Source organism: Gadus chalcogrammus, chromosome 14, assembly GCF_026213295.1.
Source record: "Gadus chalcogrammus isolate NIFS_2021 chromosome 14, NIFS_Gcha_1.0, whole genome shotgun sequence".
Lineage (NCBI taxonomy): Eukaryota > Metazoa > Chordata > Actinopteri > Gadiformes > Gadidae > Gadus > Gadus chalcogrammus.
In genome coordinates this window covers 14,863,292-14,888,151 of record NC_079425.1, presented here as the reverse complement: position 1 = coordinate 14,888,151, position 24,860 = coordinate 14,863,292, and the positions used below count along the sequence as shown (strand labels likewise).

The window sequence follows — 24,860 nt, the reverse complement described above, 5'->3', positions numbered from 1 at the left end:
GTGTGTGTGTGTGTGTGTGTGTGTGTGTGTGTGTGTGTGTGTGTGTGTGTGTGTGTGTGTATGTGCTGGGCCCTAGGGTGCATGAGTGCCTGTGTCCATGATTGCTTTCATGCCCATACTTTACCTTTCAAAACTAATCTAAGCGACTCCTTCTCCCGTTCTCTGTCTACTTACTGGTCTCTAAATAAGGCAGCTTTACATTGCCTAATCACAAAAACAGCAACCAGCTGTTTTCCCCCAAAATAACAACCTATTTTTTCCCTCATTGTTGCCTTCAAAACAAAAGCCCTCCCTTCTAAGAGTTTAGGGAGGCAGTGGGACTCATGGGAAATATAGCTTTTATTCCAGAAAACCTGTCTCCGCCTACAAAATTCCTCGCAGGGCCCTTCAGTCTGAGCCTGTGAATTCCCACCAATCAGACGACTCCGGGAGGCCGGGAAAGATGAGACAGGAGAAGGAAAAGCTTCTCGGTAAACGTAAAGGCTATTGCTGGCTCTGATCAAACCATGTCACCAGCGTGAGAGAAGCGCTCTGTAACTCCACTGTCTACTGGCGTCTATAGCACCACTACGGAATGGTTGTGGAAAGGACACAGGGAGACACACATTACACTGGAGGGAGATCTTAATGTCTTAGCTGTGCTAAGACATTAGCAGCATTGTCAGTATCATCATCATCCTCATCATCATAATCATCATCATCTTAAAGCGTTAAGGCCCCCAAATTCTGGAACGCGCTCCCTAATGACAGCAGAGCAGCGAAATATGAGTTTGCCTTTAAAACTCTCCTTCAAGGCGAAACGTCGATTTAGTGGCAGCACTTGGTAGAAATAGAGTACAATATTCATAAGAATGTTTTAATTAGTGTATTAGCCCATGAAAAAAAGGAATTGTTTTGGTTTCGTACCTAGAATGAGCCCTTTGCATCTATGTAGGGAGCTGTTCCTCTTCCACGGAGCCAATGGACCGTCATGTTTTTAGAGTTGCCCCAAACAGAAGGCTCTAGGGAGGTTGCGTTTGAAAGTTTTCATCATATGGCTATCTTACTTGTAAGCTATGTCCTATACTTTTGCAGACTAAATAACTGTCTACAATGTATAAATTTCAATTTCCAATGGTTACTAGTGCTGTCGTTACCGATGACATGCTTTTGGAAGTACATGGCACTGCACAGGCCGACATGGTTCTGTACGGCGTTGGGAAGGGAGGGCGTGGGGAGGTGTATGAGTGTGTGTGTTTATATGTGTGTGTGTGTGTGTGTGTGTGTGTGTGTGTGTGTGTGTGTGTGTGTGTGTGTGTGTGTGTGTGTGTGTGTGTGTGTGTGTGTGTGTGTGTGTGTGTGTGTGTGTGTGTCAGAAGGGGGGGGGGGGGTATTCAGTGGATTGCTATCTGCAACCTCACCCCTAGATGCCACTAAATCCCACACACAGCACAATTGAGACAGACATTTTTGGAAAGACATTTTTGAAACCCTGAGCTCTTTATGTATATTTTTATGTATGCTTTATATTTATTTTGTATTTTAACACTGACTTCAAAATGGTTTATTGTAGATATTTTATCAATTGTATTTTAACTATTATGTTCAGGGATACATCACTTTGGCCCTATAATGTATTTCATTTCTTTACAAAATTGTAATGCTTTTTTTGATGTTTATTTTTAAAGTGTTGATTAACCCCCTTTTCCAGCTTGCAATTGAGTACTATGAGATTTAAAAAAAAGGTGTTTTGGCCGGAGAGTTTTGGGAAGGAGGGGGTAGTGTTATCCCCATGGTTACGACCTATGGCAACTTGGCAATACTTTTCTAGTAACGTCGTTTTGTGTGAGTGTTGTTGCAATGAGCGATATTGAAATTGAAATGCTTCCCACACATGACGTTTTATCACTACTGTGTGAGAAACGTAACCTTCTCTTGTGATATCTCTTGGGACTAGGTCATCAAACTAAAGCACTGCCCAGACAGAGTTCCACAGTTGTGTCATACTATAGATGTCCGAAAAGCTTAATTTTAGCATTGTCAGAGATCATCATTATCATCTTAATTATAATAAAGCTCATTGTCATCATAAGATTAATATAGTAATAACTATATAATCCTATCATAATAATGATGCTGGTTGTATATTTATTATAAAATGCATGAGGTTTAATTTATTTGTGCGATCAACCTCCTCTGAAAACGGTACCCTGTACCGCTGATATATTTCCATTTTCTATTCGCTCTAATTCCTCCCTTCCCCCCCTTCCTCCCCTCCCATGCACTCATTTTCCCACCCAGCACCCATTGGTGGGTTATTCCATCAGGTCGCTGCACCAGAGATTGCTTTTCCATCTCTCTCTCCGTATATTTCTTTCTCTCTATTTCTCCGTCTCTCCTTCTCTCTCTCTCCAACATGTTTTAAATGGAGTAGGATAATAATAATTTATTTTCCAAGCTTAATTAGCCAAAATAATCATTGGAAAAAAGATCTATGAACATTCAGAATGTTGAAATTAATTAAAAATGCTTTTCCATCTCTCTCTGTACGTCTCTCTCTCTCTTTCTGTAAGTCTCTCTCTCTCTCTCTCTCTCTCTCTCTCTCTCTCTCTCTCTCTCTACGTCTCTCTCTCTGATGGTTCTGTTTGGATGTGTTACCAGTGGGATGCCATCACAGAGATGGACGAGGAGAACCGACCAATCCACACTTTCCAGGTGTGTCATGTGATGGAGCCCAACCAGAACAACTGGTTGCGATCCGGCTGGATCCTGCGACATGAAGCCCAGAAGGTCTGTTGATGCACAATGCTCACATTCTTTAGAATCTTTTCAAATCTGCGGTCTTCCGACAAACCTTTCTCCTCTCTTTGACTCAACTTTCCTCCTCTCATCCTTTTTTAACATCCAACACTTCTCACCTCTCTGTCACACTTTCTGCCTATTATTTGTTCAACGTTTTCTTTACATTTTAACCTGACCTTTTATTTATATTTGTTCCGCATTTCCATGTACGTCACGGCAGAAATTAAAGGACAGTAATATAAATAAACAAAAAATATCTAACATTCAGAATTGAATATCTTCCAGGTATAAAAGTGTGTGTGTGTGTCTATCAGAAATGAGTTTGAATAGTTTTTTGTGTTCTGTTCCATCGTGCCTCCAGGTGTACGTGGAGCTGCGCTTCACGCTGAGGGACTGTAACTCCATACCCTGGGTGGCTGGCACCTGTAAGGAGACCTTCAACCTATTCTACCTGCAAACCAATGAGCCGCTGCCCACCGCCACCCGCTTCAGACCTGCCGACTACGCCAAGGTAGGGCAGCGGTGGGATGAATGTAGTGGCTCGGCTTCTGACTCCCTTTGAAAAGGCTTTAGGTCCGATCCACAATGTCTGTCACCCTACCTGCAGGCGTCCATGAGTAAGAGGCCCTAGCTGTGGTTATGTGTGTGATTACCTGTTACCGTGTAAATAAAGTCTATACAAGTTTGAGTAGTACATGCTTGAGACTCAAATAGAGAAACACACAAAAACACACGCACACTGCTCCTGATACCTTACTATGAACACTATTTCACCCTGTTGCCACCTTACACCCTTTGATCCGAAGCGACAGATAAACGTATTTGAAGAGGTATGGGGAGGAGCTTGTACCCAGAACCCTTGGGCTGAGAGTCAACCACAACTATGAAACTACCCTGCCCACTAAACCATCCTGACATGTATCTGAACTCACTGTGAGTCACTCCCTGTCAACGTCTGCTAACAGACCAAATAGTCAAATAGTATATTGACATAGAATATAATCGCTTAATCTGTTATTTCCTTATTTATGTTCAAATGATTCTTTGTGGCCCTGAGGTTTATGCCCAATAAGTGCTCGGCAAATTAGTTTTGCTGTGGTTTGATTTTGTGTGTTTACAGGTAGACACAATCGCGGCCGACGAGAGCTTTACTCAGACAGACCTGGGCGACCGTGTGCTCCGTCTCAACACAGAGGTCAGGGAGGTCGGACCCGTGACCCGGAAGGGTTTCTACCTGGCCTTCCAGGACGTGGGTGCCTGCATCGCCCTGGTGTCCGTCAAGGTCAGTACAAAAGGTCAAAGGTCCGGCAACTCCCCTCCGCACGCCTGGATCACCTGGATGAGCTTTGTTTTTTCTGTCGTATCAAGTATCTTGTGATTGTTAATTCTAAATATTAACTCAAGATTTAGTGTTTTTATTGAATTGTTCCTCATGTTCTAGAATTCTTTGATATTTATCGCTATTGTTTTTTTTTTTGTACTTCATACATGACCCCTTTCACAGTACTGAATTTCCCTGTTATACAGCTTTTTGTTAATGATTCAACAGCAGAAAACGTATAAAATATTCTAACTCAATCATAGGATTTCAAAGTTTGCGGGACAAGAGTCTTAATTTTTTATGAGAAACCAGACACTAAAGTAAAACCTGAAGCACAATCAGAAATGATGCCTCAGACTATGCTTGCAGACATCGCTTATGCAATACCAATTTGACCCAATCAGTAAGGAAATGAAGGGCAGTTGTGTAATGTGGTTTTGACCACCGCGTCACATGGTTTATTTCAAAACTTAAATGTGCGTTTCCTTCTCATTGTTCACGCTGTTGAATCTTGCTGTGGTTGTCCTTTGTGGTTTGGCTGTATGACATTATTTTGTTGTTGTTGTTGTTGTTGTTGTTGTTGTTGTTGTATATCATACTTGTTTTTGTGATCTTGTCTGCATTTGATAACAGCTAAGAAACAGTTGTGTGGTTCATTTAGAGTCTCTGTAACCTAATTTAACACCGGCATCGGCAGTTCAAATACTGTATCGATTTATTAATTGTCGATGCAGCTTATTTTTATCCTTATTTTGTGTATGAGAATGTGGCAGCAGCCCTATTTGACTTTTGTACTTCAGCGCTGCACCACTCCAGTGTCAAATGCCTTCAACTGTGAAGCCCTGGAAGCTAGTGTTTGAATAACTATACACTATATGCCATTTTACTTATTTGCTGTTTTCTCAAATACCCAATAGTTGTTATTTGGTCCAAATAACTCATTGTTTTTGGCCATACCTCATCATGCTCTTTTGCTTCCACGTCTTCTCCTCCCTCCACCACCCCCTCCAGGTGTTCTACAAGCGCTGCCCCTCCACCCTGCGCAACCTGGCTGCCTTCCCCGACACCGTTCCCCGGCTGGACTCCTCGTCGCTGGTGGAGGTTCTGGGCGCGTGCGTGCGGAACGCCGAGGAGCGAGAACCCCCCAAGCTGTACTGCGGGGCGGACGGAGACTGGCTGGTCCCGCTGGGCCGCTGCGTGTGCACCATCGCGCATGAGGAGTCGGACGGCTACTGCAGAGGTGAGGAGCATGAGCACTGCGTGTGTGTGTGTGTGTGTGTGTTTGTGTGTGTGTGTGTGTGTGTGTGTGGTGAGACAAGGCGACGGGGGGTTGAGGCAGTGACCGAGGGGCGTCTCCAGTGCTGCCATGAGACGAGAGCGGGGAAGCTATTGAGGGAGGGAGTGAAGGAGCAAGAGGACATGAAAGAATTTAGAGATAAGAGAGAGAAAGAGGGGGAGAGAAAAGATCAAAAATAATCCCGCCACAAAGTCAAAGTTCTGAATCATGAGATCTCAATCCAGTTCCATCTCGACCCTTCCTCAATCTCTCCTCCCCTCCTCCAGCTCCTTTCACACTCCATCCAACCATCGCTCCTTTATGATCCAGGCGATCTGCATTTCCTTTCAACTCCCACCCCTTCTCCTCTTCTCTATTTGTACCGTGCACGTCCTCATCCTCCACCTTCTCTATCTCTTTCTCCTGCTCCTTCACCCTGTCCCTCCTGTCTCTTCCTCCTCTTCAGGATGTTCTCTCCCCCCCTTCCCATTCTCCTTCTTTCCATCGCGATTGATGTCTTCATCTCTTTCCTCTCTCATCTTTTTTTATATTCTCTCCTGCACCTCTTTCATTTCCTGCCTCTTCTCCACCGTTTCCCCCCTCTTCCGTGTCAGTCTTTGTCGATGTGTTCATCATCTCTCTCCTGGGTCTCCTATTTTACTGACTTCCATCCTGCATCTCCTCCTGCCTTCTCTCTTCTCATTTATTCTGTCTCCTCATCCTCCCTCTCTTCAGATTCTCTCCCCCCTTCTTCTCCCTCTACTGATGTCTTCATCTCTTTCCTCTCTCCTCTATTTCTTTCCTCACTCTTTCACCTCTTCCTGCCTGCTCTCTCATCCCTCTCCTCCCCAGTTCTGCCATCTTAAGAGAGTTGCTATTCAGTCATGGACCTCCTCTTCCAAGAAAGAGATCTGACATTTGTGAATCATCGCCCCTTTTAGTCACACTGGTCAGTTTGAACCTGCGTTGGTGGACTCTATTAAAGTAGTTCAGAGAGGGAAAGTTATCTCTAGAGTATAAAACATAATACAATACTCATACAATAAGAGGTTTGGAAGATATTCAGGATTTTAAGGCTAAAAGATTAGCTAGAAAGGCTAGAAGAGTTCTATTTAAAACAAGTAAAAGAGAAAGTACAACTCATTAGAGGTAGGTTCGCTCATGATGTATCTCCGTGGGTCACCTTTAAGGAAACTGATGGGAAAGAGATGGGAAAAACACAAGTCGGCTCTTATCTACATACATTTTTCATGCTGGAGGTCTCATTGCGACATTAAAAACGCTCAAGTAAAATTCTCACAATAACCCTGATGAAATTATACTTTGTTTCCTTTATTTTTAAATGCTTATCTGCATTTCCTCTGCTGGTATTGGTGGTAGCTAGCTGTTTTAAATGGGATCCTGTTTTCTGTCTGATGAATGAAGAAGGCGTTGGAGAACGGGTGAAGATGCTCCACATAGACTTTGGCCTGGTTTCCCATTAGCTGCACTAACAGACTGTGGGGCTATCTGGCTAATGCCCTCCATTTGTTAGCTTCACAGCTAATGGTTTTGCTTTTTATTAAGCCTCTAACCTCCTGCCTCATATCCAGAGGCCAGACTTGTTTGTGGAATTAAGGCTGGATCTAAATTGAGCCAGGCTTTGCTTCAACCCTCATACAGCACTCAACGTTACTCCATCTATACATGCTGATCTTTTGCTGAAAGACTGCAATGTTGTTGATAAAGGGCCTTTGTAAACGCACCTGTTTTTGTATATGCATATGTGAGTGTGTGTGTGTGTGTGTGTGTGTGTGTGTGTGTGTGTGTGTGTGTGTGTGTGTGTGTGTGTGTGTGTGTGTGTGTGTGTGTGTGTGTGTGTGTGTGTGTGTGTGTGTGTATGTGCATATGCCTGTGTGGTTTGTAAATGTGTGTGTCTATCAGTGTGTGTGTGTGTGTGTGTGTGTGTGTGTGTGTGTGTGTGTGTGTGTGTGTGTGTGTGTGTGTGTGTGTGTGTGTGTGTGTGTGTGTGTGTGTGTGTGTGTGTTTTTGTGTGTTTCTCTATTTGAGTCTCAAGCATGTACTACTCAAACTTGTATAGACTTTATTTACACGGTAACAGGTAATCACACACATGGTAACCACAACTGAAAACTCCATTACCCACTTAAGCACAATAATTGAGGTACCACTCAAGAGAGCGATTTAGAGAATAATATATATTACACAGACATTGTGCGTAGCACCGCAGATAAGAAGTCCCCAGCTGCTAAAGCTTGGGTATTGTATGTGTGTATTGGCTTCCCGTGAATATATTTTGGCATCCAATCTATGTCTTCTGTCTCTGCCGCTACCACGACGCATGTTGTCATGCCGATGACGTGGGCTCGCAAGCACTTGCGGCAAGTTTTGGGCATGAACTTTGGGTGACTTCTGCTTTCTCCTCGCTTTCGTTTTGGAACACTGCTTCAAAGGGTGCTGTGATCAAAGCAGTCTGAGAGACAGCTAGAGGAGCGAGTGATGGAGGGAGAGAGAGGAGGGGAGGAGGGGAAGAGAGAGACAGCCAGAGAGAGAGAGGATGAGAGAGAGAGAGAGAGAGAGAGAGAGAGAGAGAGAGAGAGAGAGAGAGAGAGAGAGAGAGAGAGAGAGAGAGAGAGAGAAAAGAGAGAGATGAGAGGGTGAGAGATAGAGAGAGAGACAGAGAGAGAGAGAGCAAGAGAGAGAGAGCAATAGAGAGAGGGAAAGCCCCAATGCTCCTGAATGACGATACGGCTCTGTACTGACGCAGCCGGCTCCCTCTGTTCCGTCTCCCTAAACAAAAGCGCCATTGGACATCAAGCGGCGTATCTCACACGGATGCGAGGCTGCCAGACTGTTTTGACATCTCTATTGAACACTTTATTATTCCACTCCTTTCATTTGGCACCAGCCACAAGAGGACAACACAGAGAGAGAGGGGGCTGGTTATATCATGACCTAGATAAGGCAGAGGCGTACTCTGATACTATTTGCTGCACGTCCGTTCGTAGCACACTAATATAGATGTCTCTTTCTCTCTGACTGTTGCTCAACAGCATTGGTATCCAGGAAAACATACACTGGAAGGATGAAGACGAACTGTGGGTGAAAAGAATGGAAAAAATCCAGGTGCACAAAATAACGACACAGAAAATGGCCCTGATTTAGCTTGGGATTTATGAGTGCATTTATCTTCTTTATACATCGTAGCTAGTATCGCTGGCGCTGTTTGGGTTGGCACAAACAGTGTTTGTGACAAATTGTGATTTGAAAGAGTAAACATTCAACAGAAATGTTTTCCCTTGCAGTCTCGTCCTCTCCTCCAGCCTCCCCTCTCTATTCTACTCCACTATTTTTCTCCTCGACTTCCCTGCTCTCTTCCCTCCTTCCCTCTCTTCTCTCCCCTCTCAGCATCCCTGTTTGATCATCTCTGACCTTTGTTGTCGACAGCTCATGTTAGGATTAAGTGTGAAGGAGAAATACACTCTCGATCTCTCTCTACTCCCTCAATTCAATCCAAAGCCATTCAGAGAGAGAAGGAGAATCAATAGGCTGTTAGCCTTCCTTTGTACATGAACCCTCATTCTGCTCTGTCCCTGGGGACAGTGCTCACCTCAGCCCAAAGCTCAGCCCATTTCGTGCGGCCAGCCAGCCATTCTCCTACTGACTGCCACTACCCCCCCCCCCTCCCCCCTCCTCCTCATCTGCATATCAAAGCCTGTAGAGCTAGGTAAACATACCTCCTGCTCATCTGTTCCCAGGCCATAGACCCCGATTTTTACGGCGCAGGCACACCAACCAGATTATCGGACGTCGGACAGTCTGGTGAGATCGGTGACATGAGTCTTTTTGCTGTGTTCTGTGCGATTGGCCGTCGTCAAAGCCGTCTGTGTTCTGGACATCACGTCTGTGTTCTATTCCGCCGATTCCACATGTCGAATCAGCCATGACCAAATCATTCAGTCTGACAAATCTGTTTGGTGGAGCATCTATGACGCTAGTGTGCAGATTTTGCAGCGATAATGATACATGAGGCCAATATGATTTATATGATTTTTTATTGATCATTGTGATTAATCACAATTGAAACACAACAAGTTAAATTCGCTGTTGTATCCATGATTTCACCCACTTACTGAAGCCCGAGTTCTGACAACGCACTGAAGTCGGTAGTCGGTCAGGAGTGTTCTTCACACTTGACCGGACACAGGAGCCGACTGAACTGTCCGACTGCCTTTTCTGCCGACGATCGGCAGTCGGATTGGTGTGTCCGGGCCTTTGGAGAGATCCCCCCTTTACCAGCAAAATTTCAATGTGTTGCGGGTCACGAGTGATTGGCGATTCAATAACTTTGAACGGCAATCTGCTGACTCACATCCAAAACACCCAGATTCCCAGACAGCCAAGGGAAGGCCAGCTCATTGAATAAAAACCGACCCCCAAACCACAAGACCTCACTGAGGAAAGAGGTCTTAAGGGACCACAATGGGGTGGTCTAGTCACCTTCATCATTATCAACATTCTCGTTAACCTCATCAACGTTATCTTTTTCTTCGTCTTCATCCACATCAGCTACATTGATGTCCGTCTTCTTCATTTCTAAGAGGACCAAGACTAAAATTATTTCATCCGTCATCCATGAAAACCTTGTAACTGTCATTATCATCATCAATTGATTGACAATCACAATGTTACTAAAACCAAATCCCCATGTAACTCAAACTCAATCACAATGTAGCAAAAATATTATCACAAATTATCACAATGTAACTTATACCCTATCTTGATTTAGCATAAGCTCTATCCAAATGTAACTTAAACTCTATCACTATCAAACTGCGGTTTCTTTCACACCTGAAGCGTCCTGAAGCGAATTCAGGATGGTTCTCCCCGATAGTACAGTTCCTTTGTAGAACTCTGAAGGCAGGTTTACCCTTACTAGAACTCTGATGCCCACCAAACAAACCTATAATGAGGTTCTCGCTCCGCTTCCATATGAACTCTGGCTCGGTTTGTTTAAGGTGTATTTGGGGCGGTGGTGTTCACTTCTTAGAACTCTGGAAGGTTCTCCCCGAAGGTACGGTTCATTTTGGGGGGGGTTGCACTTTCTAGAACTCTGGAGGGTTCTCCCCGATAGTATAGTTCATTTGGGGGGGGGGGTGTACACTTTCTAGAACTCTGGAGGCTTCTCCGCGGTAGTACGCTTCATTTGAGGGGGTTTACACTTGCTTGAATTCTGATGCCCACCAAACTAACTGCTAATGAGGTGCTCGCTCCGCTTCCAAGTGAACTTTGGCTCAGTTCGCTTAAGGTGTAAACGTGATCCGACCCAGCTATACATAGTGAACAAAAAAAACAATGCATTGTGGGTTGAATGTACCCTCTCGCTGAAAACGGGAAATTATAAACATATTCAGCCATCGATTCTTGAACTTTTCCTAGATTAAAATGAGTCTCATTTAGACATGGTGCAATCAGGAGGGGAAAGCACTCAGAGCAAGCAATTGCTTGTGTTCACTCACAAAACACACATGTAAATTATTTAGTAAACCAATGGTGGAAATGTAGTTATTTTTCTAATTTGTAGGAACACAAAAGCAAAATGAAAAAACCCAAGAACGCACAAAGTTGTTTCTCCGTTATTGTTGTCTGCCACAAGGAAACGTTGCAAGTTTTTTTAGAATGTCCTCGAAACACATTCAATTGTTGTAGATGCAAATTTTTAGGCTACAGGAATCTAGGTTAACAAATAGAAATGTCATGTTAAATCTGGACAGGGTTGGAGAGAACAGGGAAGGTAGGAGCAGAGGGTTTGTTCAACAAATAACACTGGAGCGAACTTGAAATCGCAAATTTTGTGTATGGAGACATTACGCACTATGGGACTAAAATACAATCGCAATGTTACTTAAAAACAATCACAGTTTAATAAAAGATGGTATGAATTTCCCAATTGGACTCAATAAATTAATCTTATTTTATCTGCTTCCTATCATAACTCAACCACAGGCTTTACAGAATGGTAGCATATGTTAATTACATTAGGTGTCGGACGTTGCATCGGGTGCTTCTTAGATTTCCTCGAGGCCTGAGCAGAGCTCACATTAGGTAGGTAGGCCATCAAACAACCAGAAGATGATTGAACCAGCTTATTGATTGATGAGGAGTTGATAAGATGTAAAGACACAATGTGTCGATTTCTTAGTTCTCACATTCTAAAAGATTGTCCTGTTTTCTTTATATTTACAGGATCATTTACATTCAAAGTTTGGTCCTTTGACATATTAATCAAATCAAGCATCAATGTTTGTGTATAAATCCAACCATGTATTGGTGTTAGTGTTTGTCCTACAGTTGGTGTGTTTGGGGTTGTACAAGGTCTGTATTGCTGAATAAGGACACAGTTCTGAAAAAAAGAGAAACTATATATACAGAATAAATTAGGTTGCAGTGTCCAACAGTGTGTGTTTGTGTTTGTGTGTGTGTGTGGTATTTTTAGTGTTCTTCCATTTGTGTGTGTGTTTGCATGTGTGTTACCATTGGTGGAATAGATTGTGTACGTGTGTTTGGATTAGTGTGTTTTGGAAAGTGTGTGTTTGTGTGTCTGGGATGGTGTCTTTGTGAAGTATGTTTGTGTGTGCTTGGATAATATGTTTGCTCAGTATAGTTTGGGTTTGTATGTTTGGCTAGGATATTGCTTGTTTGTGTGTGTGTGTGTGTGTGTGTGTGTGTGTGTGTGTGTGTGTGTGTGTGCGTGTGCGTGTGTGTGTGTTAAGGATAGTGTGTGGACTCAGTATACTTCATGCCTGTGTGCGCATGTGGGATAGTGTGTTTGCTAGTGTGTTGGGAAATATTGTATGTGTGTGTGTGTGTGCGCACGCACACGCAGATAGTGTGTGTGTTCGTTCATCTGGCTAGTCTGTGTGTGCGTGTGTGTGTGTGTGTGTGTGTGTGTGTGTGTGTGTGTGTGTGTGTGTGTGTGTGTGTGTGTGTGTGTGTGTGTGTGTGTGTGTGTGTGTGTGTGTGTGTCCGGAAAAGTTTGTGTGCATGCATATATCTCTGCATCATCTCTTGGTAGAAAATAGGATGGTCTTCGCAGGTCTAATTGCTTTTTCCTGCGCGTTCGCAGTAGCGCAGGCAGCAGCTGGAGCTGCACATTCACCTAGGCTGGTGGCCTTCAGCAGGTAGGAACGTCCAGGCTGGATTCACCCAGAGCCCAACCACACAGGAGATCCTCATGGGAAGAGGGGTCACTGCTGATCTGTTTTGTGTCTCTGTTTGTGTTCTCTTCTTTAGGAAACTCAACACAATTGGCATTGGGTTGTTATCTTTAATTTATCTTTAGTTTAGACTACTTTGTTCTGTTGTGCTTGGTATCAACCTGCTGGTTATTTATTTTTACTTGATATTTATGAGCGATTTTGCAGACTATATGTAGCAGTTATGTCCAAAGAGACTTGCAGTGAATTGAGACTCATCATCTGCATGCATGTTCACACACTGTCTTGGCATTATATGACAGCATCATGACTGTTCCATTCAGGTTGAAATTGTCAAGTCTGTCGTTGGAGCAAAACAGTGAACATGGTCTTCCACACATAGCTCCAAGCACCCTCAGGATTCTCTGCATATATCAGGCGCAATAATCACGACTGTTGACAATCAGCAACCGATCACAAAGGCCAGAATCAGGAGAGGCAAGAGTTTTCTTCTGAAGGGCTATTGTTTATGGTTCTAATGACAGTTCAGCTTCAGAGGATTCTTGTGTGTGTGTGTGTGTGTGTGTGTGTGTGTGTATGTGTGTGTGTGTGTGTGTAGAATTTTTGGGGTTGTTTGTGTGTATGTGTCTTAGAATGCATGCTTGAGGTTGTGTCAGGAGTGTCAGGTTGTGTGTGCGTGCGTGCATGCATGTGTGTGTTTGTGTTTATGCCGCCATATATACGATAATCCATTTTTGTTTGTGTGCTTGCTTATCTGTGTGTGTGTGTGTGTGTGTGTGTGTGTGTGTGTGTGTGTGTGTGTGTGTGTGTGTGTGTGTGTGTGTGTGTGTGTGTGTGTGTGTGTGTGTGTGTGTGTGTGTGTGTGTGTGTCCGCATGCATGCTAACATGTGTGTGTGTGTGTGTGTGTGTGTGTGTGTGTGTGTTTGGTATTTGCGTGCATGCATGTTTGCTTGTGTGTGAGATTAAGTATCCGTGTACCTGTTTGTGTGTTTGTTTGTGTGGGGGGAGGGAGGGGGGGGGGGTTGTGGGTGTGTGTGTGTGAGGGAGATGCTGGGTATTAAACGCTCAGGTTAGCATCACATACCAGGAGTATATTTAAGGCGCGAGGCCGCTGTAAATTGCATTTTCATAATGCTTTATTTTTATGTTAATGACATGCTTGTTTACCTGCAGAAAGCAGGAAGTCCCAACAGCACCCATTTAAACCCAGAGGGAGAGCAGAAAATGTGGTCACATAAAAAATGTTAGCCCATTAAATTAAAACGAGAATGTTATTTGCTTCCCTTATACCAGTGCAGCTAAATGGTCTCTTCTTCAGAACTACCAACATAGGAAAACTTTACTGGTGAGAGCAGATTCCACCATAGCTGGATAGGGATCTATACAGTATGTATAGCTCAGCTTATACTCATACATATACATGTAAAAAAACATATACAAACCAGTATATTCCCATTGTACAATTATCTAGCAATATACATCATGACTTATAAATCTGCACCTGGATATCTGCATAGTGGATTTCTACAGTAGCTGTATATATGGGACATATTACGCCTGTATTTGTAACGTTTTGTTTTTATCTGCATTGTACCTTGTGTCAATTCACATATACTGCATATCTTTATTTCTTTGATACTAAAGGAACCCATTAGCTGAAAACATTGTTGTCAGCTAGTCTTGCTGGAATCAACAAAAAAAAAAAAAAACATTGACAAATTAAGGCTAAAACAAATCAACTGAAATCAATGAGGTTCAAAGAAAGTGGCAATGCAAAACTAAATATAATAATTATGTCTTGAATATCTGTGCCTAACTATGGATCTGTTGATTTGTGTACAGATATACAGATATATAATCTAGCATTCAATACCACTGATTTACTACAATGCACTGGGGCTTTATACCAGTGCCGTCGATATACCAGTCTGCACTGGTATATCATTCTCCATTTTCTATTTTATACTTATCTTTAAATATTATCTTTTAATCTCTTTAATGCTTGTCCTTTTGATGTCTTTAAGAAGTTATTCTTGCAAGTGAAAAGCACTCGGAATGGCCTTGTGTACGACGGCTGCTGTAGAAAGTGCTTCTGGCCTTACAATCTTGTGGTGGAGATGGGGATGGTAGCAGGGTGGTGGTGGAGATGGGGATGGTGGTGGTGGTGGAGATGGGGATGGGGATGGTAGCGGTGGAGATGGGGATGGTGGTGGTGGTGGAGATGGGGATGGTAGTGGTGGTGGAGGAGGTGGGGATGGTAGTGGTGGAGATGGGGATGGTAGTGGTGGTGGAGGAGATGGGGATGGTAGCAGGGTGGAGGAGATGGGGATGGTAGCGGTGGTGGTGGAGATGGGGATGGTAGCGGTGGTGGTGGAGATGGGGATGGTAGCGGTGGTGGAGATGGGGATGGTAGTGGTGGTGGTGGAGGTGGGGATGGTAGTGGTGGTGGAGGAGGTGGGGATGGTAGCGGTGGTGGTGGAGATGGGGATGGTAGTGGTGGTGGAGATGGGGATGGTAGCAGGGTGGTGGAGATGGGGATGGTAGCAGGGTGGTGGAGGAGGTGGAGATGGTAGTGGTGGTGGAGATGGGGTTGGAGGTAGTGGTGGTGGAGGTGGGAGTAGAGGTGGTGGTGGTGGTGGTGGTGGTCGGGCTGGAGGTAGTGGTGGTGGAGGTGGTGGTGGTGGTGGTGGGGCTGGAGGTGGTGGTGGTGGTGGTGGTGGTGGTGGTAGTGGTGGGGCTGGAGGTAGTGATGGTGGAGGTGGAGCAGTAGTGAAGTTGGGCTAGAGGTGGTAGCAATGGTCGAGGAGTTAGCGGAGGTGGTAGTGATGGTGGTGGTGGTGGTGGAAGTTATAGCAGTGGTGCTTGAGGTTGTGGTGGTGGTGGTGACGGTGGTAGTGGAGGTGGAGGAGGTGGTCGCGGAGGTGGGGATGGTGTTTGCGTCAAAAGGTTCTCCTTATTAGAAGAGCAGTGGGTTCTACTTGTGTGTAATACAAACGTTGTCCTATAGCGATGATAGAGTCAGAAAGAAAACATACCGGTGTGGAGAGAGAGAGAGGGAAAGAACTGGGAGAAAATGAAGGATATATATGGCCAATAAGAGAGTTACGTAAAAAGAGAAAGGAAAGAATGAGAGATAGACGGATGAAGAGAGAGGCAAGGAGGGAGAGAGAGAGAGAAAGACCAAATATCTTATTCAAATTTGAAAATGTTTTCATATTCCAAGAAAATTATTTGAATTAAACGCGAAATAGAGAGACAGAAAGAAAGGGAACAAGACGTACAGACTGTTGGCTGTAGCCCACACATCACTCTCTCTAACCCTGTCTGTCTGTGTCTGTCTGTCTGTCTGTCTGTCTGTCTGTCTGTCTGTCTGTCTGTCTGTCTGTCTGTCTGTCTGTCTGTCTGTCTGTCTGTCTGTCTGTCTGTCTGTCTGTCTGTCTGTCTGTCTGTCTGTCTGTCTGTCTGTCTGTCTGTCTGTCTGTCTGTCTGTCTGTCTGTCTGTCTGTGCCACAGCGTGTGAACCAGGCTTCTACAAAGCGTATGCAAGCAACATCAAGTGCTCCCAGTGCCCTCCACACAGCTCCAGCCACGACCAGGCGGCCAGCGTCTGTCACTGTGACAAGGGCTTCTACCGAGCTGCCAAGGACCCTCCCAGCTCCCCCTGCTCCAGTCAGTACCAGACGCCCTGACCTCGCCTGTCTGTCTGTCAGCTAGCGCTCGTATCATCCCGCCCAACACCTGACTGTAGCCATATGTGAATACATGTCCTGCTCTTTTGTGCAAAGACCTCAAGTGATTTATTTTGTGTTTTTTGTGTATTCCCTACACTCCCCGAATTGTTCAGTATTGTTTTCATCCATCTTTTTGTGATTGTGTTGAGATATTTCTCTGTTTGCTGTTAAATCTCCTGGCATCTCTGAGTGCTTTTCAGCCCTCAGAGAAGCTAAGATATCCTGCTATCAAAATATGAATGAAAATCAGAAAGAGCTTTATTGCCAGGTGCGCTTTCACACACAATGAACTTATTATGGCGCATTGGGGCAGGTATACAAAATACAAAAATTATCCCATAAAAACGACAGGATATGGAACAAAAGTTAAGATATAAAACAAATATTTACAATAGAAAATATGATTGTATAATGTCTGGGAAACACTGTTTTAACCTTAAAGCTGCTAAAGCAAGGGTAAGCCGGGAACTCCACAGAGCAATAAATGGGATTTTGGGAAGGCTTAATAGCCTTAGCACAATTGGTACAATGAAGCAATTTTAGCACATGATCTTGGCAGCCGATGTACTTCTGAAATATGAAACGGTTCCGTTGGTTCCAACAACAGACCGGTAATGTCCTTCAACCTCAAGGCTTTTCCCCCCCAGGGCCCCCATCCGCCCCGAGGAACCTGGTCTCCTTCATCAACGACACAGCACTCTTCCTGCAGTGGGCGGCGCCCAGCGACGCGGGCGGAAGGAAGGATCTTTCCTACAATGTCCTGTGCCAGCGCTGCAAAGGTAACCACGGCGATGGGGCACCGTGCGAGCCATGTGAAGCAGACCTGCGCTTCATCCCTCGGCCGCTGGGGCTCACAGTCACGTCGGTGGCGGTGCTAGACTTCGCGCTGCACGGCAACTACACCTTCCACGTGGAGGCAGTGAACGGTGTGTCCAGTCTCGCCGTGGTGGCGCGCTCGTTGGCCAACATCACAGTGACGACGCACCAATCAGGTAAGAAGCTCTCTCTCAATGTATCGACCTCTTCCTCTGTTCCTCAGTCTGTCTCCCGATCTATCCCTCTCCCACTCCCTCTCTCTCACTTCCTCTGTCTCTTTCCAGTTCCAGTTCTCTGTTCCTCCCTCTCTCTAGCTGCATCAACCTCCCTTCTCTCCCTTCTCTCTCTCTCTCTCTCTCTCTCTCTCTCTCTCTCTCTCTCTCTCTCTCTCTCTCTCTCTCTCTCTCTCTCTCTCTCTCTCTCTCTCTCCCTCTCTCCCTCTCTCCCTCTCCCTCTCTGTGGTTCCCCTCTGTAAAGGTCAGTGTTGAGTGCCACTTTCCTGGTGTAAATGTTGTTATTTGTCAGGGTGCTCCTGGCCGTGTCTCTCTGCTGTGAGGTAGCTGAGCGCTAGTGTTTGTTCATGCACTCCTCACGCCTCTAAATGGCAGCCATTTATTTAGAATGGAATCTCTCTGTCATGGTCGTTTCACTCAGACAGGAGGAGATTTATCTCTGAGGTTGTTGTTTTTCTAGCATATTCGACGAGAGTTTCAACAGATTATCTGCTAACTTGCTAAACGAGATTTAGATACTCAAGTAAGGTCAGCACGCATTTGTAACATATTATCTCAAAGTGAATGTCAAAGTGAATGGCATGTTATTGTGGCTTTAAAGTCTCACTTGATCATCTTCAGATCTCAGATATCTATAACAGGAAACAGGAAGTACGGTCATTAGCAGAGCGATGATGTCAGCTTGTTGGCCGTGATACTTTGTAGTTCAGACATTAATGAGTCAAGCAGAGGAAAGTGTTCCCTGCAGGTAGATTCCCTGGTCTTAGCGCTGGTCTCTCTCTCTCTCTCTCTCTCTCTCTCTCTCTCTCTCTCTCTCTCTCTCTCTCTCTCTCTCTCCACTTTCAAAGCATTATATTTTAATAATTAAAGAATATTGCTGATGCTCGACTTTTATTGTGCTAGTCTGTGAGTGTGTGTGAGTGGGAGTGATTGTGTGTGTTTGATTGAATGCATGTGTCTGTGTGTGTGTACTATGCGTGTCTCTTTTGTGTTTCTTTTGTGTGTGTGTTGGTGAAGAAAAAAATGAAAAAAATGAACAGAGATAAAGAAAACAAGAGAGAAACAGAGATAGGGAGATAGGGTTGAAGATGGAAGGAGGGGGGGAAAAGAGAGAGGTATAGAGAGAGGGTGAGGGGAAAGGAAAGGCAGATAGAGACAGAGAGAGAGAGAGAGAGACAGACCTCGGTTTTACACAGGCAAGACAGTGAAATAGCCAGGCGTGCAAAGTCGCGACCGAACTGGCTTGGCAGTTTTAAAATGAAAGAGAGAGAGAGAGAGAGCGAGAACGAGAGAGAGAGAGAGAGAGTTGCTGCTGCTACCATCGATCTGGCCTATTGAGCACTCAGTTGACCTGGGGTCACCGTGAGGTCAGACCTGGGGTTCTCTGTCTCCACACTGTGTCTGAAAGTCCAGTCCATTGACAGGCAGGCTTGAGGAAGTGAATTATTAATGGAGGGATCAGTGTGCAGGGGAGCTTATGTAGTTATAAATAAGAAACTGCAAGGATCCATTATTTCTGACAATTTGGCTCATGGAGGAAAGTTGGGGAGAATACCTGCATCAAAACAAAATTATCAATAATGTGGCGTGGGTGTAGGCGTGTTTGTGTTGATGAACCCCAGGCCTGACTGCTACGTTATTAGTCATTCAGTTACAGATATGTCACCACCGGGGATATGACTAAATATGGGATCTGACTAAATACAGGATCTGACTTAATATGGGACTAAGTACTGGTCATTAGTTTGGTTAGATGTGGATGGATTAAACTGCTTTGTCTTGCATATAATGTGATGTGATTCCGAATTCGCTGGACAGCTAAACTGGTCTGAACATCCTTATTACAGGTGACTCAAACTGAAATAGCTCTTGGTAAACGCTGTTGAAACGCTTGAATGCAAAGACATTTTTGAGAGGAAATATGGCGTTTGAACCTGGCATCGTGTGGACAATGCCTGAGGGCAGCAGGAAGTCCAGGATTTTGAGCCATATGATGTGTTTGTCTTTCTCTCTAATGAGAAATGTGTCTGCCAAAGTCTGAAAGGCAGTTAGGCAGTTGGTTGCTGGGATGTGTACACTACAAAGTCTACTCCTCCAACTATTTACTTACCACAATAACTTGTATTATTATCTGTGTGATCTTGGTCTCTCTCGTTCTATTTAAAACAACATCTTAGACAATCCGTCCATTTATTTGACTTATTTATTTAATTCCCATGGGCAATTTGTTAAGAGAGAGAGTAACATTGTGATTGGCTGAGGTATGATAGATGTATGAACAAACAGGAACCAGTTATTATATAACCAATTCTATGATATAAAAGTTTATCTGGAGCTCAGGTTCAGACCTTGAACAGAGAGAACCAGACAGAGTAACGAGCAGAGGGTCCTTAAGTTCAGACAATCAAGTCTGTCTGGGACTGGACTTACAATGACTTGCACAATGAACTGAATAGTTATCATCAGGGTTTGGGTGTAGGGTATGAGTAAGGGTCATAATGAGTGGTTCGATTTAGAGTAATTGTTATTATGCTTGGGTGTTGGGTGTTGGGTTTGGCTGGCTAGTGGTGAGAGTGAGGCTAAGGATAATGAAGAGGTTTATGCCTTCTGATGGCAGGGTATTTGTCAGGAAATGTGAAAGCCACAAACTCTAGTGTCTCTGTCTTACCCATCGTTCCAGAGCCGTCCTGCCTGCGGTGAAACCCCCCCACACTAAGGGGCCACTCACACTAGGGCTGCGCCCCGTGCCCGAGCTCATTTGCATACTAAAGTCTAGAACGCTTTGCTAGTGTGACCACGCCATCCGTATTCCAGCACAGAACAGCCCCTTGGCCACGGCACACCTGGGAGAGGTGTGCCGTGGCCAAAGTACAGATGCTAATGAGATGACACGTGCGGATACGCAACGTGAGCTGGATGACGTAGTACTTGCGCGACCCTTCTTTCTTTATAGGTCCATGCCCTTCTTCCCCACAACAATAATTTTAACAATGGCGGCAAGCGGTTCACGAGTGGGTTTACGTTGGTGCGATAGTGAAGTCGAGTGTTTACTTGAAATTTGGGCCGACGACAGCATTCACGTTGTTGTTCTCCATTGTTGTTATGAAGGAGCAATCGTGCCCAGGCCACGGCCTTTGGGAGCAGTGTGACCACGGGCCAGCGGGGGGAGTGGGGAGGGGGTGAATCGTGCTGAATCTTCCTGCAGCACGGAACAGGCAAACTTGCCTAGTGTGAGTGCGCCCTAAGAGCCTATGAGGAAAGCATGTAAGGAGAGGTAATTAAAACAGTCTTATGTGAGCAGGCAGCTGGCAAGACATGTGGAGCTGGAGATAATAAGAAGCATGTTCAGGCTGCACATAATAAGAGGGAACCCTGGAGGATTCAAGCCTAGTTGACATGTAGGACCAATCCCTCCTGCCCCTGCCCGTCAAACGACAGACAGCGACAGACCACCCCCACAGTCAGCCAGGGTGGTACGATCGACCCAGTACTTCAATTTGTCAGCAACATGAGGATGATCCAAATGTACCAGACAGAGGGATAGGGCATGGGAGGTTGTTCCAGCCAGAAGATAAGCAGCGATCCGAGGACAAGCCAGCGTGTCACAGACAGTTGCTGTAGGAAAAGAAAGCCATTTCTATTTTCAATGTACATATTTCAGAGGGACATCTAGGCTGCAGTGTGCAAGTGGGTTTGCTAAACTTGCATGTCGTGGCACAGTCAGCCGTTGACCAGACAGAGCATCCCACAGTATTTCTATTTTCTGTGTTTTGTTCTCCTCGGGTAACAATGTTTGTTACGATATCCGGCTTGCAGGTCTTCGGGGAGCTGCTAGTGGTCGGTTGGTGACAAGTTGTAGTCACCTAAAGATCTGTGGCAATAAGCAAATTGGTACCTTCTAGCTAGCTACAACTAACAGGGAAATGATTAGATGTATATTGATGATTGCACACCCTGTGTGCATTCAAGTGCAGGTGCCGTCTTGGTACTGGTTGGCTTATTGCCACAGATCTTCAGGCAACAACTTGTAACCTAGGTGCTGGGAGTGTTGGCGCTGGAGTTGCAGTTGCAGGGGGAGGGCGCTGGGGGTGGGTGCTATTGCCATTGTTGGTGCTGGTGGTTGTTGTGGTGTTGCTGGTGGTGGTAGCAGGGCCGTTGCTACGATTCCTGGGCCCCTAGACAAGATTTACTGATGGGCCCCCCTGCGCTGAATTGTTGACGGGGGGGGGGGGGTGTAAGGAGCAATTGTTGACGGGGGGGGGGGGGGTGGAAGGAGCAATTGTTGACGAGGGAGAAGTTGTTGACGGGGGGGGGGGGGGGGGGGGGGGCGCTATGGTAGTACTATGGGCTGGTAGTAAAATAAAAAAAATATTTGTTTTTGTTTTTGTTTTTGTGGGCCCCCCCTGGGCTGTGGGCCCCTAGAATCGTCATCACCTTTCACCCCATATCGACGGCCCTGGGTGGTAGTACTGCTGGTTGTGGTGGTGGTAGTGCTTGTATTGCTAGCAGGTGTTGCTGGTGATGGTGGTGGTGGGGGTAGACGTGCTGCAGGCTGTGGTGTTGCTGCTGGTGGTGGGGGCTTGGTGGCTGGAATTCGGTAGGAAGAATGGAAATATTCTTTCCAGGGTGTCTTTGGGGTTGCTGATGTTGCAACTGTTTAGATTGGATTGACTTGTCAAACTGTCAACACAGCTTTAATAAAATAGCTAGGGCTGAGCAAGTTAATGCGTTAATTATGCATTAACACAATCTTATTTAACGAGATTAATACAAATTGGCGCATTTTCTTATTTTTTTGATTTTGAAAGGTTTTTAGTTCCACTTACTTTACATTAAATTACCCTTGCAGTAAATGACCTGATAACAATTGAAGTAAGTGACTGCCTGTTTACAATTCCCAAATCTGTGGTGCTACTTATTTGAATTTAGCTACCCTTGTAGTAAATATTGGTTGACAATTGTACTAATTAGCTTCCTGTTTACAATTCCCAAATCTGTGGTGTTCCGTAAGTTTCATAATATTCAACCCACACTGAGTGAGTCAATAAAAGTCCCTCAAGATCACTTGGTCTAGTTTTTGCTTATTAAGTAGATTTGGTATGAAGATAATTTGTAATTCCATCTGATAATCTCATTGAACTTCAATTGGAGTGGATTTAAAATATAATGAAAATTCAAGAGTTTTCAAAATAACTATCATCTTTTCTTTATATAAGGTCAAGGTTTGTTGGTTGTTGTTGTGTTTTCGGGCTGTGTTATTGTTGTTGTTGTTGTTGATTTGCCAGCCTCAACTGTTTATAGAAGTTGGATGGTACCTAGACTGCCTTATTCCTACCTCGCTATCATTATGGAAGGTAATTCATTACATTGATTGTCGTTATACGGAGCCGTTGATGGCAGGTCAGCCAATCATAGAAGGAATTATGTTTTCGCTCAGTGAAATGAGGGATGATATATAAGATGGATTTTCTCCCCACACTCAGACCTTTTGGAAAAAGCATATTAATGCATCGTTATCCTTTTAATTACTCTGGATTACTCATTACGATTACTTATTCCCCCTGCCCCCAGTCCTTGTCCTGCCTGTGTACGCCGCATATGCATCCTTTTTGCTGTAGGGAGATGTGCAATAACAATGTTTCTCAGGAAAGACGACGAGTTTATTGCCTTTAATTACACCATGATATATTAGAAGTACGCCAAATTCAAACTCTCGCCCTTAAACCCCTAATATTGGCTCAGTCCCACAGCGCTCTGCTGACAATAGAAGGGATTCATACACCCGGGACGACATTCGTGGTTATCACTCTTGTTTTCAATGATTTTTATGACGCAATATTGCAGCCTTGGAGAAAGTGATGCGTAAGAAATTCAGAGAGATCATAATGGCTTAATTTTTCTTTCAATAAATGCAACCTGCGTACCGTTAAAAAATACAATAAAGATGAATAAATACAGTTTGGTAGGGATGGACTTTATGTTCTGTTCCATGGGTACCTGGGAGTTTAGCCCCAGTCTCAGGACAAGTTGTGTCTCTAGCTGTCTCCTCCAATTTAAATGTCATATTCTATCTTCAATTTTTTATATTTTCCTCTACTTTCTTAGCCTGGGAACGAGATGAATCTTGCAAGCGCGTGTTTCCTCTGCAGATTAGGTCTGGCTATCCCACCCATACAAAAAGATCACAGTCGTTTATCTAATATGAGGTGGGCTAAGTACAAACAACAAAGATGGCTGCTTCTAATGTAGAACGGTCTGTTCATTCCGCTATCGAGACAGTAATAAACAAATGGGACAATATATTTTCATTTAAAGAAGAGATGACGAGGAGAGAAGAAAGATGTACTTTCTGCAAGCATGTTTTTTTAGTTTTTAATTTTTTCATCGCTCATTGATATGGTTGTTGGTTGTAGGCCTATCCAACTGCCCCTGTTGGTGATGCCCCATGGGAATTGAAAATGAATGGAGAGGTTCAAGACTAATTGCAAATGCAATTCGTACTTACAGACACATTTCCCTTCTGGGATTTAAAAGTACAATCGTATTTCACCCTTTCCACTTACAGGCAGTATGTCAGCACCATGGCCTTGTGGTTAAAGGAGAGCTCACTGCAACTTAACATCAGCAAGACCAAAGAACTGTGTTGCCATAGGTTCTGGGCACCCGAAACCCCACATCCACTCTCCACACCTTTAAGACAGGAGGGGCAAGTGGTTGAACAGGTTACACATTTTAAGTACCTTGGCACCGAGATTGACTACCGCCTGTCCTTCACCCAGCATGCAGACAGAGTTTACAAAAAAGCCCAACAACGCACGTGTCTCCTGAGGTAGCTGAAAGAGTTTGATGTAAGAAAGGACATTTTATTGACGGTTTATAAGACGCTGATCGAATCTGTCATCTCCTTCAACATAACATCTTGGTACAGCTTCCTAACAAGCAGATGCAAGGGAAAATGCAGGCAAGCAAGATAACCAGCAACCAACCAAAACAGCTTTCAGACTTGCACATTCAAGCAGTGGAAAGGAAGACCAATTCCATTCTCCTGGATCCCTTCCAACCCTTCCACGGCTGTTTTGAGCTGCTACCATCAGGCAGAAGATACAGTGTGCCTTTAGCCCCAAAATCTCTCTATACAAAGTCCTTCATACCCAAGGCAATACACACACACAACACATACACACAATTGGAGAACAGACTGCCTTCAACCAAAGACAATTTTCTGATATGGCAACATGTTGGACAAATAAAGCTTTTGAACCTTGAACCATGAACCTTATCTGTAATCATTTTGCTTCCATAGCTGTTGCTTTCTGCTGTCATTTTTATGTTTTTTACCAAGAATAAAATTGTGGGGTTCATAATTCTGTACCTGTATTATTTTACTTTTTTTTCCTCATGATAATATTTTGAATTGAGAGTTCAGATCTATAACTTTATACAGTTATATCTCTGCTGTTTGATGTGCTGTTAGCATGGTTACA

General features: G+C 44.4%; 1 protein-coding gene across 1 annotated transcript in view; it reads left to right on the top strand.

The window, feature by feature from the left end:
- The window catches only part of LOC130403339 (ephrin type-A receptor 6-like), a 63,082-nt gene that overhangs the window by 20,002 nt on the left and 18,220 nt on the right, over window positions 1-24,860 (top strand). The window contains exons 3-8 of the mRNA XM_056607651.1: window positions 2,641-2,769; window positions 3,143-3,292; window positions 3,902-4,063; window positions 5,114-5,342; window positions 16,110-16,265; window positions 16,975-17,319. Of these exons, the coding sequence (XP_056463626.1) occupies window positions 2,641-2,769; window positions 3,143-3,292; window positions 3,902-4,063; window positions 5,114-5,342; window positions 16,110-16,265; window positions 16,975-17,319 (1,171 nt within the window). The remainder of the gene's footprint in view (window positions 1-2,640; window positions 2,770-3,142; window positions 3,293-3,901; window positions 4,064-5,113; window positions 5,343-16,109; window positions 16,266-16,974; window positions 17,320-24,860) is intronic.